We start from the raw sequence: 16488 nt of genomic DNA, 5'->3' as shown, positions 1-16488 counted from the left end.
CAGCAGCAATGCTACTCCTTGTTCAGAGTGGATGTGAGCAAAGGGGACCGAGTGGAGGTCCTCCCATTGAGGGGCCATACAGTTGGAAGGGAGGGGGGTTGAAAGGATAGTCCTCCCAGGCCCCACTGTAGCTATGGGGCTGATAATCCCACCCCCAACCAGAAAGTAGTTCTAAGTAGTTCCTTAAAACAAAAAGGCAGAAACTCCACATGCAGTTTGTGGGTTGCCAAAAGCCATTCCGATAGGCTGGAACAAGCCCGCCAAATATTGGGAGCCTTTCTGTTTTAAAAGCAGGAGCCTACACACTTGCTGACACACGACGACACACAAACCTTCTGTGAGCAAAGGGACTGAACTCAATACCAGAGCATCTCTAAAACTAGCAGCTGAATCGATTCTTGTATGTTCTGAAAAGGGCCGTCAGGGCTGAACAAGGTACAATAAGAACCAGGCAATTCAGATTATCATTGGAAGAATTACCTTTACTTTCCAAAATATTTCTCCTCCATAAATTGGCTCAATTGTCTTAAATTTTAAAATGTCTTGACTGTTTTTATTTATCTATGGATGTATTATTGGTTTTAATTGTGTGATATGTTGGAATCTGCCCTGAGCCCTTATGGGAAAGGGCCGAATAGAAATCCACTGAAATAAAATAATAAAGTAAATGGTCAGATCCTAATGGTAACGAACACAAAACTGAAACTGTTCATATACTTTTATCAGCTGCACACACTACTGTAGCAGCGTTGTGGATAGATAAATCAATTCCAAATGTCACCTCATGGCAGAAGACACTGTGGAAAAGCTCTATAATGTACAAAATTACTTCTGATATCTCCACATCACTTCTAATATCTCCATATCAATGTCAGAGGTTTCAGAATCAAAGTTAAAAGCTATCTGGTATCCCCATTATTGACTATCTTACTTGTAAAGAGGTTATTTGAAAGAATCATCTGTATCAACAAATACAGTATCAACAAATGCTGTATTTTTGAGTATTGGGTTGGATTTTAACATGCGTTTGGGTGTAGGAATGAGATGTGTTAGTGAACCATCTTTATTAGTTTGGTTTAGGTAGTATTATACTGCATATGTAATTTATATTTATGTCTGTTTTTCTTCTTTTAACTTGTAATAAAGTTAATTATTAAAGGAGTTTTAAAAAAGGAGTTTAAAAAAAACACCAGGCAATTTAAGTCCCCATTACTGAAGCCAGGTGAATGGAAATGCCATTTCATACAATTCACACAAGACACAGCCCCTCTTACAATGATGTAGTGGAGGAAATTTTATTACCTGGAAACGTATAACTGCGAAACCCAACACTGGGTGCACAACTTGGATGCCGGAGCATACAATTTTTTTTTTTACTACTGGGAACACAGGAGTGTCTCAGACATTTTTGCTGTTATTTGTATAAACACGGAACAGTCTCACACTCCAATACCAGGACACGACAGCAATCTTGAGAGAATCAAGTTACATCCAAGGATTTTTTTTCTCTGCACTTAAACAATTAACCCCACAGTGTATTATCTACCTATATATGAGATTAATATAGAGAGATGGGAAATTGGGAACTGTTGCTCCATTATGTATGAACATGTCAAGTCTTATAAATAAAACATCCAGTGAAGAGAGAAAGAGAGAGAGAGAGAGAAAGTTACGATTCTAGTTCATATTTATACATAAAGTACTCTAATGGCAAAATGGAATGGAAAATCACATGTGAGCTCCGCTCAAGACTCCCAAGGAAGGCTTGAAGGGAGCACAGCTGGGCTGGTTGGTTGGTTGTTTTTAATATTGAAGTACACACAGGACGGACGAGTCACTAACATACATTGCGCATTTACAAGAGGTCAACTACCGAACTGATGACGACGACTGTACACGTGGTGCGGAGAGAGAAAGAGACCACTTTCGTTCTGGAGCTGGGTTTTTCCTTTTCTGATATTTTTCTCTTTTTTTTTTTTACACGCATTGTATTCGGTGGCGCTGTTAAATTAATTTTTTTTACTTTGTGGAAAGGATAAGGGCAACGATGAGGCCGTAGAGACCCAAGACTTCAGCGAAGATCAAGATCAGGATCATGCCCACAAATAACCGGGGCTGCTGTGCTGTCCCCCGTACGCCTGCGTCACCCACGATGCCGATGGCGAAGCCGGCAGCCAGCCCGCTCAGGCCCACGCTCAGGCCAGCACCCAGCTGAAGGAAGCTCCTGTAGGGGAAGGAAAGAGTTAACAGTAGTGAACACAGCCCAGATGGAACAGGTGGGCACAGCACCTTCAGAGAACAGTTCCGGACAAACCTGGTCTAATGTCATCTATGAGCCTGGAATGACACGATACTCAGGCATTGAGGAATAACAGAAGAGACTGGATTAAAGTGCTGGAACCACTTTCCCTATGAAGGTAGGTTAAAATGATTGGGGCTCTTTAGCTTGGTGCAGTGTCGACTGAGGGGTGACATGACAGAGGTTTACAAGATTATGCGTGGGATAGAGAAGGTAGAGAAAGAAGTACTCTTCTCCCTTTCTCACAGTACGAGAACACGTGGACACTCAATGAAATTGCTGAGCAGTCGGGTTAGAATGGATAAAAGGAAGTCCTTCTTCACCCAAAGGGTGATTAACATGTGGAATTCATTGCTACAGGAGGTGGTGGCAGCTACAAGCATAGACAGCTTCAAGAGGGGACTGGATAAACATATGGTGCAGAGGTCCATCAGTGGCTATTAGCTGGAACTCTGTCTGGGGCAGTGATGCTCTGTATTCTTGGTGCTTGAGGGGCAACAGTGCAAGAGCTTCTAGTGTCCTGGCCCCACTGATGGACCTCCTGATGGCACCTGGTTTTTTGGCCACTGTGTGACACAGTGTTGGACTGGATGGGCTTTTGGCCTGATCCAACATGGCTTCTCTTATGTTATTATGGATTTATATCCTGCCCTTCAATTGGAGTTCTCAGAGCGGTTTGCAATCTCCTTCCCTTCTTATCTACAACAGGCACCTTGTGAGGCAGGTGGGGGTGAGAGAGCTCTTTCGAGAACTGGGATCGACCTAAGGCCACTACACCCAGAGTAGTGGGGAATCAAACCCGGTTCTCCGGATTAAGAGTCCTCTGCTTTTAACAACTACACCAAACTGCAGTATGGAAGTGACCAGTTCCCAGGATTCTGTTTAGAAAGCTAATACCCAAACTGGAACCTTGAGGCTAACACGATATATAACTTGCTCATGGACTAGAGACTAATTGGTCACATATTGTATCCTCACTATGCAGACATTTAAAAATATTTTTATTTTTTTGAAGAAATAAGGGGTACAGGGAGAAAAAATGAAGAGGGGAGCTGAAAAAGATTTTCAATTATTGACAGTTCTTACTTTCAAAGTTATAGATAATATATAAACCATATATACATCAAATATCAAATATAAACTTAATATTTCCATTCTCTACTTTTTTGTATTTTTATCATTGCAGCTGCAACAAAAACAGAGGGAATGAAAAGCAATAAAGTAAAAAAGGATTTAATTCTATTCCCATACACTACAACCCTCTATTTAAAAGACCATTACATTAAAACTAGCAGTTCTATACTCTTCAATTTTTAAATATATAACCTTAATGTAACATTCATACTAGTAAATTAAACCATATCAATTCTTAGGTGATGTTAAAGTGTTGTTTTAAACTATAATTGTAGAGGTCCCCAATCTTTTTGAGCTTGTGGGTACCTCTGGAATTCTGACACAACGTGGTGGACACAGCCTCAAAATGGCTGCCAAAGCCCTGACCTGGATAGTCCAGGCAAGCTTAATCTCTTTAGAGAAGCTAAGCAGGGTTGACTCTGGCAAGTACTTGGATGGGAGACCTTCTTGGAATACCAGCAGTTGGGAAGGCAGGGGCAGGCTCTATTGAACATATGAACATATGAAGCTGCCTTATACTGAATCAGACCCTTGGTCCATCAAAGTCAGTATTGTCCACTCAGACTGGTAGCAGTTCTCCGGGGTCTCAAGCTGAGGTTTTTCACACCTATTTGCCTGGACTGTTTTTTTGGAGATGCCAGGGATTGAACCTGGGACCTTCTGCTTCCTAAGCAGATGCTCTACCACTGAGCCACCGTCCCTCCCCAGCGACCTCCTCAAATATCCTTCAGGCCCCCAGTAAGGGTCAGTCGCCAGAGGTTGCCATGACTTCCAGATGCTCTCACACACAAAATGGCTGCCACAGGAAGTGGAGCCTGCCACAAAATTGTTCCTATAGTTCACTTTCCGTCACACAGTGAAGATTCTGCTGCTGCTGCAAAAGCAACGTTAAAAAAACCCCAAACCCAAGGGCGGGGCATAGCCAATCAGAAGTCTGGCTCAGCAAAGTCTCCACCTGGCCCCAACCCCTTTCTAAAAGCAGAACTAGCAGAACAGCAGGCAACGTATAAAAGGGAAAGTGGGGTTATTTAAGCACAATGCAAGGTTTTCTGCTGTTATGGGAAACAAAATCAGGAAAGATCCAGCTCCACAAGCAGAAACTTGCTGGATTTCGCCCTTTGGCTGGAACTACAGCTGTCAGAGCAGTCATGGCCAGCTTTGTCCTTCCAGGGCCAGCGAGAGCGGCAGCCTGAGTCCGAGGCTAGCTACAACTCCTCATCAAAGTTTAAAGCCAGTTGGGTTTCAACCCGTTTTCAGGCTCTTGGGGAAAGAGGATCTGTATGCGCTGCAGTCGAGTGTGGCTCGGGGATTGGTTTACAGACATGCTTCAAGTTAAGTTAGCACTGAATAATTCAGGACTTGGCTGCTGCAGGGCCATGTCAGGAGTTATTACATATTTACACGTTTTGCCGTATCGAACTGAAGGTTTAGGAACAGCTTGGTAGAAAGGGAAAAACCCCAGTAAATCTGCTTCAAACGTACCAGCCAGCTGCCACAAATACCAAAAGGAGCCAGTTTGGCATATCAGAATGGGTGCGTGTGTGTCTCTGATCTTCCCCATTCCGTGTGACAAGCCACTCTGGATTTATCAATAGCTTCTTTTGCTTTGCATTTCCATTTCAAAGCCCCACGAACATGAGGCAAGGCCTTCAGCATGCTCAAAACAGATTTTGGACTCGCTTTCACCAACCCAGCCATTCTGAGGATGGCCAGTAGGCAACTTCCAACGGCTTGTCCGCTGCTACAGTTTATACTGCTGCTAGAATTTATGCAGACATGTGGTACCAGCAGGATTGTACGGATTCAAGTTTCAGCTTTACTAATTGATTGTACAAGGTGTTTACTTCGGTGAAGCTCCTTCTTTGGCTCAGACTCCAGTCATGCGTCTGTATTCTGGGCAGAGGTGCTGCCTAGAAAGACAGCAGAGGGATGGACTCTGCATCCTCACACCAATGTACATCCAGCTTGCACACTTCGCAGCATAGATGCCAACGGGTGCAACAACAAACGCCTTACAGGGCAGCTCTCTACCAGACAGCAGGCGAAAACTTGGCTGATATATTAAATAGCTAATAACAAGCTATCTATCATGAGAGGGAGGGCAGGAAGGGCTGCATCAGTGCATAGTTCTCATGGTCCAAGTTTGGTGTAGTGGTTAAGTGTGCGGACCCTTATCTGGGAGAACCGGGTTTGATTCCCCACTCCTCCACTTGCACCTGCTGGAATGGCCTTGGTTCAGCTATAGCTCTTGCAGAGGTTGTCCTTGAAAGGGCAGCTGCTGTGAGAGCCCTCTCAGCCCCACCCACCTCTCAGGGTGTCTGCTGTGGGGGGAGAAGATATGGGAGATTGTAAGCCGCTCTGAGTCTCTGATTCAGAGAGAAGGACGAGGCATAAATCTGCAATCTTTTTCTTCTCATACTCCCCGGGAAATGCTGATTGCCACTTCGGGTTCAAGAGGTTGAGGGGTTTTTTGCCATCTTCAGGCTTGGAGAAGGGGTCACTGGGTATATGTGTGAAGAGGGTGCTTGTGAATTTCCTGCATTGTGTAGGGGGTTGGACCCTGGAGGATATCCCGTCCAACTCTGATTCTTCCGAGGTCAGTAAAATGAGTACCCAGATTGCTGGGGGGAAAGTGTAAAAGACTGGGGAAGGTAATGGCAAACCAAACCGTAAAAAGTCTGCCAGGAAAAGGTAAAAGCAATGTCACTCCAGAGTCGGAAACGAATGTAAGTCAACCCTCCAAGAGCTTACAAAGAGTTTTGTAAGCTCTTGGAGGACTGGCTACCTTAGGGGTGTGTGGCCTAATAGGCAAAGGAGCTCCTGCTAGAATTCCACTCCTGGTTTTAAAATGTGCGCTGCTGGGTTTTAGGCCACTGAAGAAGGCTTTCGTAGCTGAAACACATTTGGTCTATAGTGGCTTTTTATGAGATTTTGTTATATGATTCGTGTTTAGTTGATGCGTAGTTTCTATAGGCTGGATTTCAGCATTTCTATGTATCTATCTTGTTTTTAATTGTGAATGATTACACTTTGTTATTTTTAAAGTTTGCTACACTCGGCCTTCTGAGCATGCACCATACAGCCCCAGCCAATACTCCCTCTAAGCTGTGGAGTCTTGTGAGCAAAAATTCTACTTTATGAGCTCCTGGCATTAAAGTTGTGAGCCGCAGCATCTATTAGAGCTTGCTCTGGGGCCATTTTTCCTGAGCGAAGACAAAAATGTGTAAGCTGGAGGCTAAAAAAACTGAGCTAGCTCACACTAACTCCTCAGCTTAGAGGAAACACTGGGACTCCCAGCCAAAGACAGCAAAGAACCGACCAAGAGGTTTGTTCTTACCGCCAGACTCTTGGAACGCTCTGGACAAAGAACGGCCTGCAGTTGGGCGTGCCATTGAGGACAAGCACAGCTCAACCGCAGCAGCTGCGGTTATCTCCAGATCAAGACGCTCACCTGTATAGCGTGATGGTGTCTGTGAGGGAGTTGGCGATGAGGACTGCCACTACCAGGCCGTAGATTGCTATAATGCCCGCCATGACCACAGGGATGATGGACTTCATGATCAGCTCTGGCCGCATGACGGACATGGCTGCGATACCTGTCCCGCTCTTTGCTGTGCCGTAGGCGGCTCCCAAGGCTGGAAAGGAAGGGGAGAGAAAGCGCACCCGTTAGCTTGCTGAGTTTGCCAGACCCAAGGGTGGGAAGGGCTCACGTGCTCATAGATCAGGCAGCCGGCACTGTCTCCTCCCTGCAGCGCTCAAGATGTACCTTTAAGAGGCCCGTGATGTGATGAAAGAGATACCAGAGTTTGCACCAGAGATACCAGGTGTTGCCTTTCAGTTGCCACTAAAGGCTTGCTAGTTGCCCCCTAACAGAAGAGAAGTTTACTGCAACACAGAAAGAACCTCTGGCCGAAAGGGACTCCCAGCAGTGTTCCCTCTAAAATGAGTTAGTGTGAGCTAGATTGTTTTTTTTAGCCTCCAGAGTCCCCCTTCAAGTTATACAGGGATCTGCTTCCAGATGAACATAAAGAACTACTTCTGGGCAATGCTAAGCCAGGGGTGTCAAACATGCGGTCCAGGGGCTGAATCAGGCCCCCAAGCAACTGGCTGTCATCTGCTTCCTTCTCCCTCTCTCTTGCTTCCTTCTGCATCACAGCTTGCTTTGCTCAATCGCACAGGAGCAACAGAGCAAAGCCCCTGTTTCCTCCATTGGCTGAAGTTCTACCTTGGAAAGGAAGGGGGAAGGAATAGCTTGCTTTGCCAGGCTTTCTCAATCACACAACACAGCAGAGCTTCTGAGCCAAGCCTCTCTTCCTTCTATTGGCTGAGTCTCCTCCCCCTCCTGGTCCCCTGAGGGAGGTAGGAAGGAAAGAGCCAGAGCTTCCTTTGTCCAGTTCCCTGGATCGCAGGGGAAAGATACAAAGCAAGCACCTTTAAGACCAATGAGTGCTAATGTTTTAAGCCATGTTTTAATTTAAAATTTAAAAAATCATTAAAGTTGTGAGCTACTGCATAAAATTAGTCTGCTCTCGGGCCATTTTTTCTGAGCTAAGACAAAAAAAAAGGTGTGAGCTGGAGGCTAAAAAAATGAGCTAGTTCATGCTAACTCAGCTTAGAATCCCTTTCCCAGAACACCAGACTAGCGTAGAGGTCAAGGGAACACCAGGCTGATGAGTGATACCATTTATGGAATCCAAACTGTACGAGATCAATCTGAGCAAAATCAACCGGATGCTGCAATTGCGTTCCTTGTTGGTGCAAAAGAGAGGCCCCCTCAAATACGTCAAGACTATCACTGCAGCCCCAATGCAAGCGCTATGCACAGTGCTTTGTTTCTTGCATGCAAATACTTTCAAAGTATTGGCACCCCAGGGTTGCAGTAAACCAGTTTATTCTCTGTTGTGGGCTCTACTGGGTAAAGAAACCAGCCGCATCAGACGAACACCGGAAAACTGAAACCGCTGTACCATGTGACTGCTGTGTTCAAACTTCCCACTCCACCCCTTTCTCCTTGAGCCAAGTTTTATCCCAGAGACGCTCTCAACTGTTTAAAGTCCAACTTCCTGCAATGTTCCATCCCTGCACTTTGAGTCGACAACCATGTACCGGAGCAAAGGTTTCAAAAAGAGAGCTCTCTGCAGCCAGGCTGCACAGCTTGTTTGTCACAGGTTTTAACCCTCGGTGTTCACCTATATACGAGGCATTCTCTGAGCTAGCATTTGTTTCTACCAAGCAGAGACTGTACTTGTGGCACTTTTTTCCAGCAAACAAATTAGGCCATTTCACCTGGACACCACAATCATCTGGGGAATCTGGAGAAGTAGCAAGATATTGGATTTATATCCCATCCTATATACTCTGAATCTCAAAGCGGTCACAATCTCCTTTATCTTCCCCCTCACAACAGACACTCTGTGAGATAGGTGGGGCTGAGAGAGCTCTTACAGCAGCTGCCCTTTCAAGGACAACTCCTGCGAGAACTTTGGCTGACCCAAGGCCATTTCCAGCAGGTGCAAGTGGAGGAGTGGGGAATCAAACCCAGTTCTCCCAGATAAGAGTCTGCACACTTCACCGCTACACCAGACTGGCTCTACTACTTTGTGAGTAAAGCTGTGCTACACTTCCTGCAGCCGTTGCAGTCAGGGGGTGAAAATCAGCTTTGACTGGAGACTTGCTTTTCCACACAGGGATGAAAGGCAGCTATAGCATCGGAGTTCTGGTTTGCAATTCCGGAAAGGGGTGCCAGCATCATCATGCCACAGCCGGACAGGCAGCAGCCCAAAAAGGACTACAGCATAACACACCATGACGCACAGGACTTTTTTTGTAGCAGGAACTCCATTGCATATTAGGCCACACACCCCTGATGTAGTCAATCCTCCTGGAGCTTACAGTAGGCCCTGCACTAAGAGCCTTGTAAGCTCCAGGAGATTGGCTACATCAGGGGGATGTAGCCTAAAGTTCCCTCTAAGCTGTTAGTGTGAGTTTTTTAGCCTCCGGCTCACACATTTTTGTCTTAGCTCAAGAAAAATGGCTCCAAAGCAAACTAATTTATTCAGTAACTCACAACTTTAATTCCACTAGCTCACGAGGTAGAATTTTTGCTCTCAGGACTCCACAGTTTAGAGGGAGTATCGTGGCCTAATATGCAAAGGAGATCCTGCTACAAAAAAAAAGCCCCACCCTCCACGTGTCAAAAGCAGACTGTGGAACAAGCAATCTAGTTTTAATGAGGGGAGCAGAAGCCCAAACGACAGCTTTATAGTGAATGTATGTGTGAGGGAACACCAACTGTACCAAACACTGTTAACCCTGACGACATGTGGAGTTGTGCACAGGCCTACAACTCTAGTTGTGAGGTTTAGCTAATCACAACTGTAATTCATGGGACAGCCAGGTGTTAGGGGTTTTTATGAAGTCTGTTTAACTGGTCTTCCAGCTGCAAACGGTCAATCGAATGGCACCGGAGTTTGGGCCATAGTGTGACACAGAGTGTTGGACTAGATGGGCCACTGGCCTGATCCAACATGGCCTCTTATGTTCTTATGCCTGAGGCAGTGATGTTCTGTATTCTTGGTGCTTGGAGGGGGGGCACAGTGGGAGGGCTTCTAGTGCCCTGGCCCCACTGATGGACCTCTTGATGGCACTTGATTATTTTGGTCACTGTGTGACAGTGTTGGACTAGATGGGCCACTGGCCTGATCCAACATGGCTTCTCTTATGTTCTTAGGTAACCCCAGCATCACCTCTACACTTCCTCTGTTTCACTTCTGTTGTTCACCTACTAACTGCAACCAATTCCCATTTCACACACAGATCTCAGCATTTCTGCGTGAACATTACTAAGATGGATAACAGAATTCTTACGCATAGTTCTAAGTAACATAGTTCTAAGCTCTCAGGGGCTCTTGCATACAGTGAGGAGGTAAATTTCTGGGGGGAAAGAAAATCTGGCAGCACATCAAAAGCAGCTGTCAACACTACTCCAGCTAGAGGCAAAGAAAAGCCCCTCCCATTGAAGAAAAGCAATTATTCTTTGCTAAAAATATTAATAGTTTCTATTCAAGAATTTTATCTACTTCACTTATTCCCTGTTTATCTCCCCAGCAGAAGTGCAAAGTGGCTTATACTGTTCTTTCCCCCATTTTACCACAACAACCTTGCGAGGCAGGTTAGGCCAAGACAAAGACTGACTGGACCAAAGTCACCTAGCAAGCTTCCATGACGGAGTGGGGCTTTGAATACAGGCCTCCCAAATTCCAGCTCCACACTCTACTCTAACTGCTAAACACATGGCCAGGATCCAAGGGTTTACTCCACGGGTGTCAAATGTGTGGCCTGGGGTTGGAGCAAGCCCCCAAAGGGTTCCGCTCATGCCTGCAAGCAAGTCTGCTTCCTTCTTCCTCTCTTGCTTCTTTCTGTGTCACAGTTTGTTTTTCCAGGCTTGCTCAATTGCACAGGAGCTACAGAGCAAAGCCCTTTGGCCGTGGTTCCTCCCCCTCCTCATCCCCTGGGAAGGGAGGGAAAGAGCCAGAGCTTCCTTTGCCCAGTTCCCTCGATTACATGGGAGAGATACAAAATAAGAACCTAAGAGAAGCCATGTTGGATCAGGCCAATGGCCTATCCAGTCCAACACACTGTGTCACACAGTGGCCAAAAAAATTTTAATTGGGTTTGTCTGTGTCCCTTATAAAGTGTACCTGGTATTACATTTTATGACATGCATGGCCCAGCCCAACAAAGTCTCATTTATGTCAAATCCAGCCCTCATAACAAATAAATTCGACACCCCTGGCTTACTCTAAGCATTGCCGTATAGGTACACCCAAGCAGGATTTCCTGCTAGAAGCTTCTGGCCTTCTAAGTGACTTTAGAGCAAACAATTCAGGAGCTTCTTGAATGTGAAGTTAAGCACACAACTTCATCCAAGGAGTGTTACCTTCTTCTGCAGATATGGGTAGTGGGGGCTATAGTCAACATTAGGCTCAGAGCAGAGGCAAATGTTTTGACACGTCCTGCTTTGGGGACCCTGTTTGAGTGGAAAGGCTGGAGAGAAATCTTTCAAATAAAAGACAAACTCCCTTTTCACAGCATCGGGAGGTGGTGGTGGGCTCTCCTTCTTTGGAGGTTTTCAAACAGAGGCTAGATGGTCATCTGACAGCAATGAGGATCCTGTGAATTTACGGGGAGGTATTTGAGAATTTCCTGCATTGTTTGGGGGGTTGGACTAGATGACCCTGGAGGTCCCTTCCAACTCTATGATTCTATGTTAAAGGCAAGACTGAGTTATTTAAAGCAAACTGCAATTAACTGGCAGCAAACCTTTTTACATATTAAGCCATGTGCTTATGAGATCCCAATTTAAGTCATAGTTGTCACAAGAGGAGACATGTTTTGCAGGTGATATTCCTGAGAAGATCTGGGGATTTTTGTAGCGCTGCAGCTCGAGTTACAGCCCAGATGAGGGAAACAATCTTAGGGGAGATACCCTGGGACACAAATCCAGTGCCAAGGCTGTGCGGTTCATTTGCAGAGTTGCACTGAGCCTGAAGACTGAAAGATGTGCTGTAAGCAACGTTACAATTCAGGATGACCTTGGGAGAGCCTCAAGCACCAGCCCAAACCTAAACCCGCAATTAAATAGGGACGAGGGACTGGAAAGTAGCCCTGCTGTGGGAGAAGCAGCCCAGCTGCTGAGAGTGATTGATGCAAGCCATCTTGCGCAAAAGGCTGCCTGCAGTTTTAGGAAGCTCCCACAATGACTAACCTAACAGACAAAGGCGTTTCAAGAGTAACTGCAAAATGGCTGCACGCAGCAGGCCACACACTTTTCCATCCCAGAAGTGCAGATGCTTTTGCAGCCAACTGCAAGCCCTGAAAAGGCCTTAACTTAACTAAGATCTGGGCTATTTTTGTAGCAGGAACTCCTTTGCATATTAAGCCACAACCCCAGATGAAGCCAATCCTCCAAGAGCTTACGCTAGGGTGGCCCTGTAAGCTCTTGGAGGATTGGTTACATCAGGGGTGTGGCCTAATAGGCAAAGGAGTTCCTGCTACAAAAAAAAGCCTTGACTAAGACCTATGTTTGCTTGGAACTGAAGGCCATGCCACTCCACGATGCCGCCAGATACGAGCATACTTCAACTTCCTGGTGTAATTCAAGCTACTTAGGCTGACCTGTTCCTAAGAAGCTGGCTACATCTCTCTGCAGTCAGGCTTGTCTGCTCACTGCAGTGTTGAAGCTGGCTGGTCAGCCCCACAGACAGCTCTAAACACCCATGTGGCTTCTGATGGCAATCTAACTGGACTGAGACTGGCTTATACATTAAGAATATAAGAACATAAGAGAAGCCATGTTGGATCAGGCCAATGGCCCATCCAGTCCAACACTCAGTGTCACACAGTGGCCAAAAAACCTATGTGCCATAAGGAGGTCCATCAGTGGAGTCAGGACACTAGAAGTCCTCCCACTGTAACCCCCCCCCCCGCCCAAGCACCAAGAATACAGCGCATCACTGCCCCAGACAGAGTGTTCCAACAATACACTGTGTCTAAAAGCCACTGATGGACCTCTGCTCCATATGTTTCTCCAATCCCCTCTTGAAGCTGTCTATACTTGTAGCCTCCGGCAGTAAATGCCATGTGTTAATCAAGAAGGACTTCCTTTGATCCATTCTAACCCAACTGCTCAGCAATTTCATGGAGTGCCCACGAGTTCTTGCATTGTGAGAAAGAGAAAAGAGTACTTCTTTCTCTACCTTCTCTTGAAACCTTCTCTACATTTGCTCTCAAAACAGAGGCACCGCCTTCTAATTCATGTTGTCCCTTGGCAAATTCACGTTGTTGGACGGGCTAGCCAGGACCTCTTCTGCATACTGTTCTGTAAAGAGTTATCCACACACCAATGGCCCTCTATAGAAAACTATCAGCTCAAAATTGCTGAAAGTTTCTTCCTCCTTCCAATATCCAGTAATCATGCTGGGATAGAGAGCACAATGGGAAAGCTGGCTTAAAAGGGGTATTTTCACAGCTAACCCGTGGTGCAGAGTGTTAAGTTGCAGTACTGCAGTCCAAGCTCTGCTCAAGACCCGAGTTCGATCCTGGCAGAAGCTGGGTTCAGGTAGCCGGCTCGAGGTTGACTCAGCCTTCCATCCTTCCGAAGTCGGCCAAATGAGTACCCAGCTTGCTGGGGGGAAAGTGTAGATGACTGGGGAAGGCAATGGCAAACCACCCCATAAAAAGTCTGCTGTGAAAACACTGTGTTGCAACGTCACCCCAGGGTTGGAAATGACTGGTGCTTGCACAGGGCACTGCCTTTAGCTTTAACCTTCAGCAAGCTTGCAATTTAACAATCCAGCAGCAAGCAGCCAATCTTTATTCTGTGTTTCTAGTCCTCATGTGCACTGAACAGGGTTTTGTATGACTAGCACAGCTCTGCCAATCCACAACTGGAGGAGAACTGTGTGAAAAACAGGTGAACAAACCAAAGGATTTCACTTCAGCATTCTCACAAAACATACAGCTTGGGCTACAAGCAGTCTTGTACCAAGTTACTGGAATTGGGGGTGGGGGTGGGGGGTGGCACTTACAATAAGGGGCTGAGAGAGGATCTGTAGGCTTGTTCTAGTTAACACCAGCCGTTCCAGTGTTAACTGGAACAGAATCTCCAGTAGTCTAGCACCAAACTCTTATTTTTTTCCATATGGGAGGGGTTCCAGCAATTTTAAGACTTGATGGTTGCAAGAACAATTTCTCTTGAGACGCTTTCTCCGAGAGGCAGTCATAAGCTTTTACAAGCTTTTATGGAGGACTATCTATTTTTGGAGATACGGTGTGAACCCCCGAAAGTTCACAGGTCTAATGAAATGCTTCAATTATCACATGCTGGTTCTCCATTTAAACGTTAGAAATGGAAGGCAGGCTGGCTTTTGACTGGAGGGCGAATCACTCCTGGCAACTCCCACTCTGTCCCAGGCAGAATCCTCTTTTATTAGCTATTCTACTCAGTTCTTAGGATGCCAGCTATGGTCAACGCTGGTGACCTGCTAACCAAAACACGCACAACTTTCCTGGTACATCACACCCATTCCAGAGGCAGAATGAGCACCGGTGCAACAGAAGCACGTGGATAGCAGCTTCTGATTTTTGTCCTCTAGAGCAGAGGTGGCCAAATTTGCTTAATGTTAAGAGCCACACAGAATAAGCATCAGATGCTTGAGAGCTGCAGGGAAGGAAGGCAGGCAGGCAGAGGAGGAGGAAGAGAGGTGAAAGAAAGCAACTTTAAGAGGTGAAAGCATTCTCGAAGCCGCCAGCTAGCTTGGCTTGGAGGAGTGATTTGAAGAGAAATGCCTTCTCCAAGCTGGCCAACGGGGCAGTGGGGGGCTTCGAGAGCCACACACAATATGTGTGAAAGAGCCACATGTGGCTCCCAAGCTGCAGTTTGGCCACCCCTGCTCCAGAGGAAGGAGGATGCGATTTTGCCAGCAAGATTTGGCAAACACATAAAATACAGGCTACTTGTTGGTCACGTCTGCTTCGTTCCTCTTTGGGCAACTCACAGCAGAGCTCACCTTCAGTCACCATCCAGCAGACAGACACAGGAGGTATCATCTCTCTTTTTTGTATTTTTAAATGCACGTGTGCATGTGCGCGAGAGAGAGTGTGCACGCGCACCTGGAAGTCATGGCGATCTCTAGTGACTGACCCCTACAGGGGGGCCTGGAGGATATTCAGAGAGCTGGCTGAATAAAGCCTGCCCCTGCCTTTGGCTCTGATATTCCAAGGAGGTCTCCCATCCAAGTGCTTGCCAGAGTCGACCCCGCTTAGCTTCTGAGATCAAGCTTGCCTGGGCTATCCAGGTCAGGGCTGAGACGGAGGTATCAACTTAACCACCAACTGACATCCAGCCATCAGCAAACAATGCTTTCCTTCAACCAACTCTGCAATCAAATGAGTCAGCCAACTCAAGTATGAATGAGGTGCAGCCTTCACAGCACATTAAGGCCACCAAGTTCAGCAAGGTGAGCTGCCCCCCTTGGAGAAGCCGTGTTCTGTAACGACACAAGGAGTGCATGCAGAGCTCTCCTATTTTCTTCTAGATATGAAAAAAACCAGGAATCCATTTCTTCAAGGTCGAGATGCCAGTGACTTGTAAGATTATGATTCAAGGCTGAAAAGCTTAAGCTCAGATTCATCAGCTAAAAGGCATTCAAAATGCCTGGCACACCTGAATTTACAAAAGCTCGCCGGGTTCTACTAGCACAAGGTCACACCTGGGCCTTCCCTACTTTGGTGGAGAAGTTTACAAGATAATGCATGGGATGGAGAAAGTAGAGAAAGAAGTACTTTTCTCCCTTTCTCACAATACAAGAACTCGTGGGCATTCGATGAAATTGCTGAGCAGACAGGTTAAAACGGATAAAAGGAAGTACTTTTTCACCCAAAGGGTGATTAACATGTGGAATTCACTGCCACAGGAGGTGGTGGCGTCCACAAGCATAGCCACCTTCAAGAAGGGGTTAGATAAAAATATGGAGCAGAGGTCCATCAGTGGCTATTAGCCACAGTGTGTGTGTGTGTGTGTGTGTGTGTGTGTGTGTGTGTGTATATATATATATATATATATATATATATATATATATATATATATATATATATATATATATTTGGCCGCTGTGTGACACAGAATGTTGGACTGGATGGGCCATTGGCCTGATCTAACATGGCTTCTCTTATGTTCTTATGTTCCAAACCCACAACATTACACATTACATTCCTAATATTACACTCACAATTTTAAAGCTGCCTTCCATACACAACTAAAGACTCATCTCCAGGGGTGGCCGAACTGTGGCTCTTTCACACATATCATGGGGCTCTCAAAGCTCCCACCACCCTGTCAGCCAACTTGGAGAAGGGATTTCTCTCTTTAAGTAACTTCAAGCCAAGCCAGATGGCAGCTTGGTGAATGCATTCAGAGTTAAAGTTGCTTTCTTTCCACCTCTCTCTCCCTCCCCTCCTATTTGCCTTCCTGTCTCGCGGCTCTCAAACATTTG

The 16488-nt window shown here is 46.0% G+C and overlaps 1 protein-coding gene and 1 non-coding gene across 2 annotated transcripts in view; both read right to left on the bottom strand.

The window, feature by feature from the left end:
* Positions 1–1270: 1270 nt before the first annotated feature.
* The window catches only part of ATP6V0C (ATPase H+ transporting V0 subunit c), a 28330-nt gene continuing 13112 nt past the window's right edge, over positions 1271–16488 (bottom strand). Inside the window, exons 2-3 of the mRNA XM_060260675.1 lie at positions 6885–7068; positions 1271–2224 (exon numbers count right to left, since the gene is read on the bottom strand). Of these exons, the coding sequence (XP_060116658.1) occupies positions 2020–2224; positions 6885–7068 (389 nt within the window). The 3' untranslated portion in view covers positions 1271–2019. The remainder of the gene's footprint in view (positions 2225–6884; positions 7069–16488) is intronic.
* On the bottom strand, positions 4063–4129 carry TRNAP-AGG (transfer RNA proline (anticodon AGG)). Its single transcript has one exon. It is a non-coding gene; the product is annotated as a tRNA-Pro (tRNA).

This window comes from Heteronotia binoei, chromosome 20, assembly GCF_032191835.1.
Source record: "Heteronotia binoei isolate CCM8104 ecotype False Entrance Well chromosome 20, APGP_CSIRO_Hbin_v1, whole genome shotgun sequence".
Classification (NCBI taxonomy): Eukaryota; Metazoa; Chordata; class Lepidosauria; order Squamata; family Gekkonidae; genus Heteronotia; species Heteronotia binoei.
Note: the sequence above shows the minus strand (reverse complement) of the source record. Positions and strands in the feature narration are given on the sequence as shown.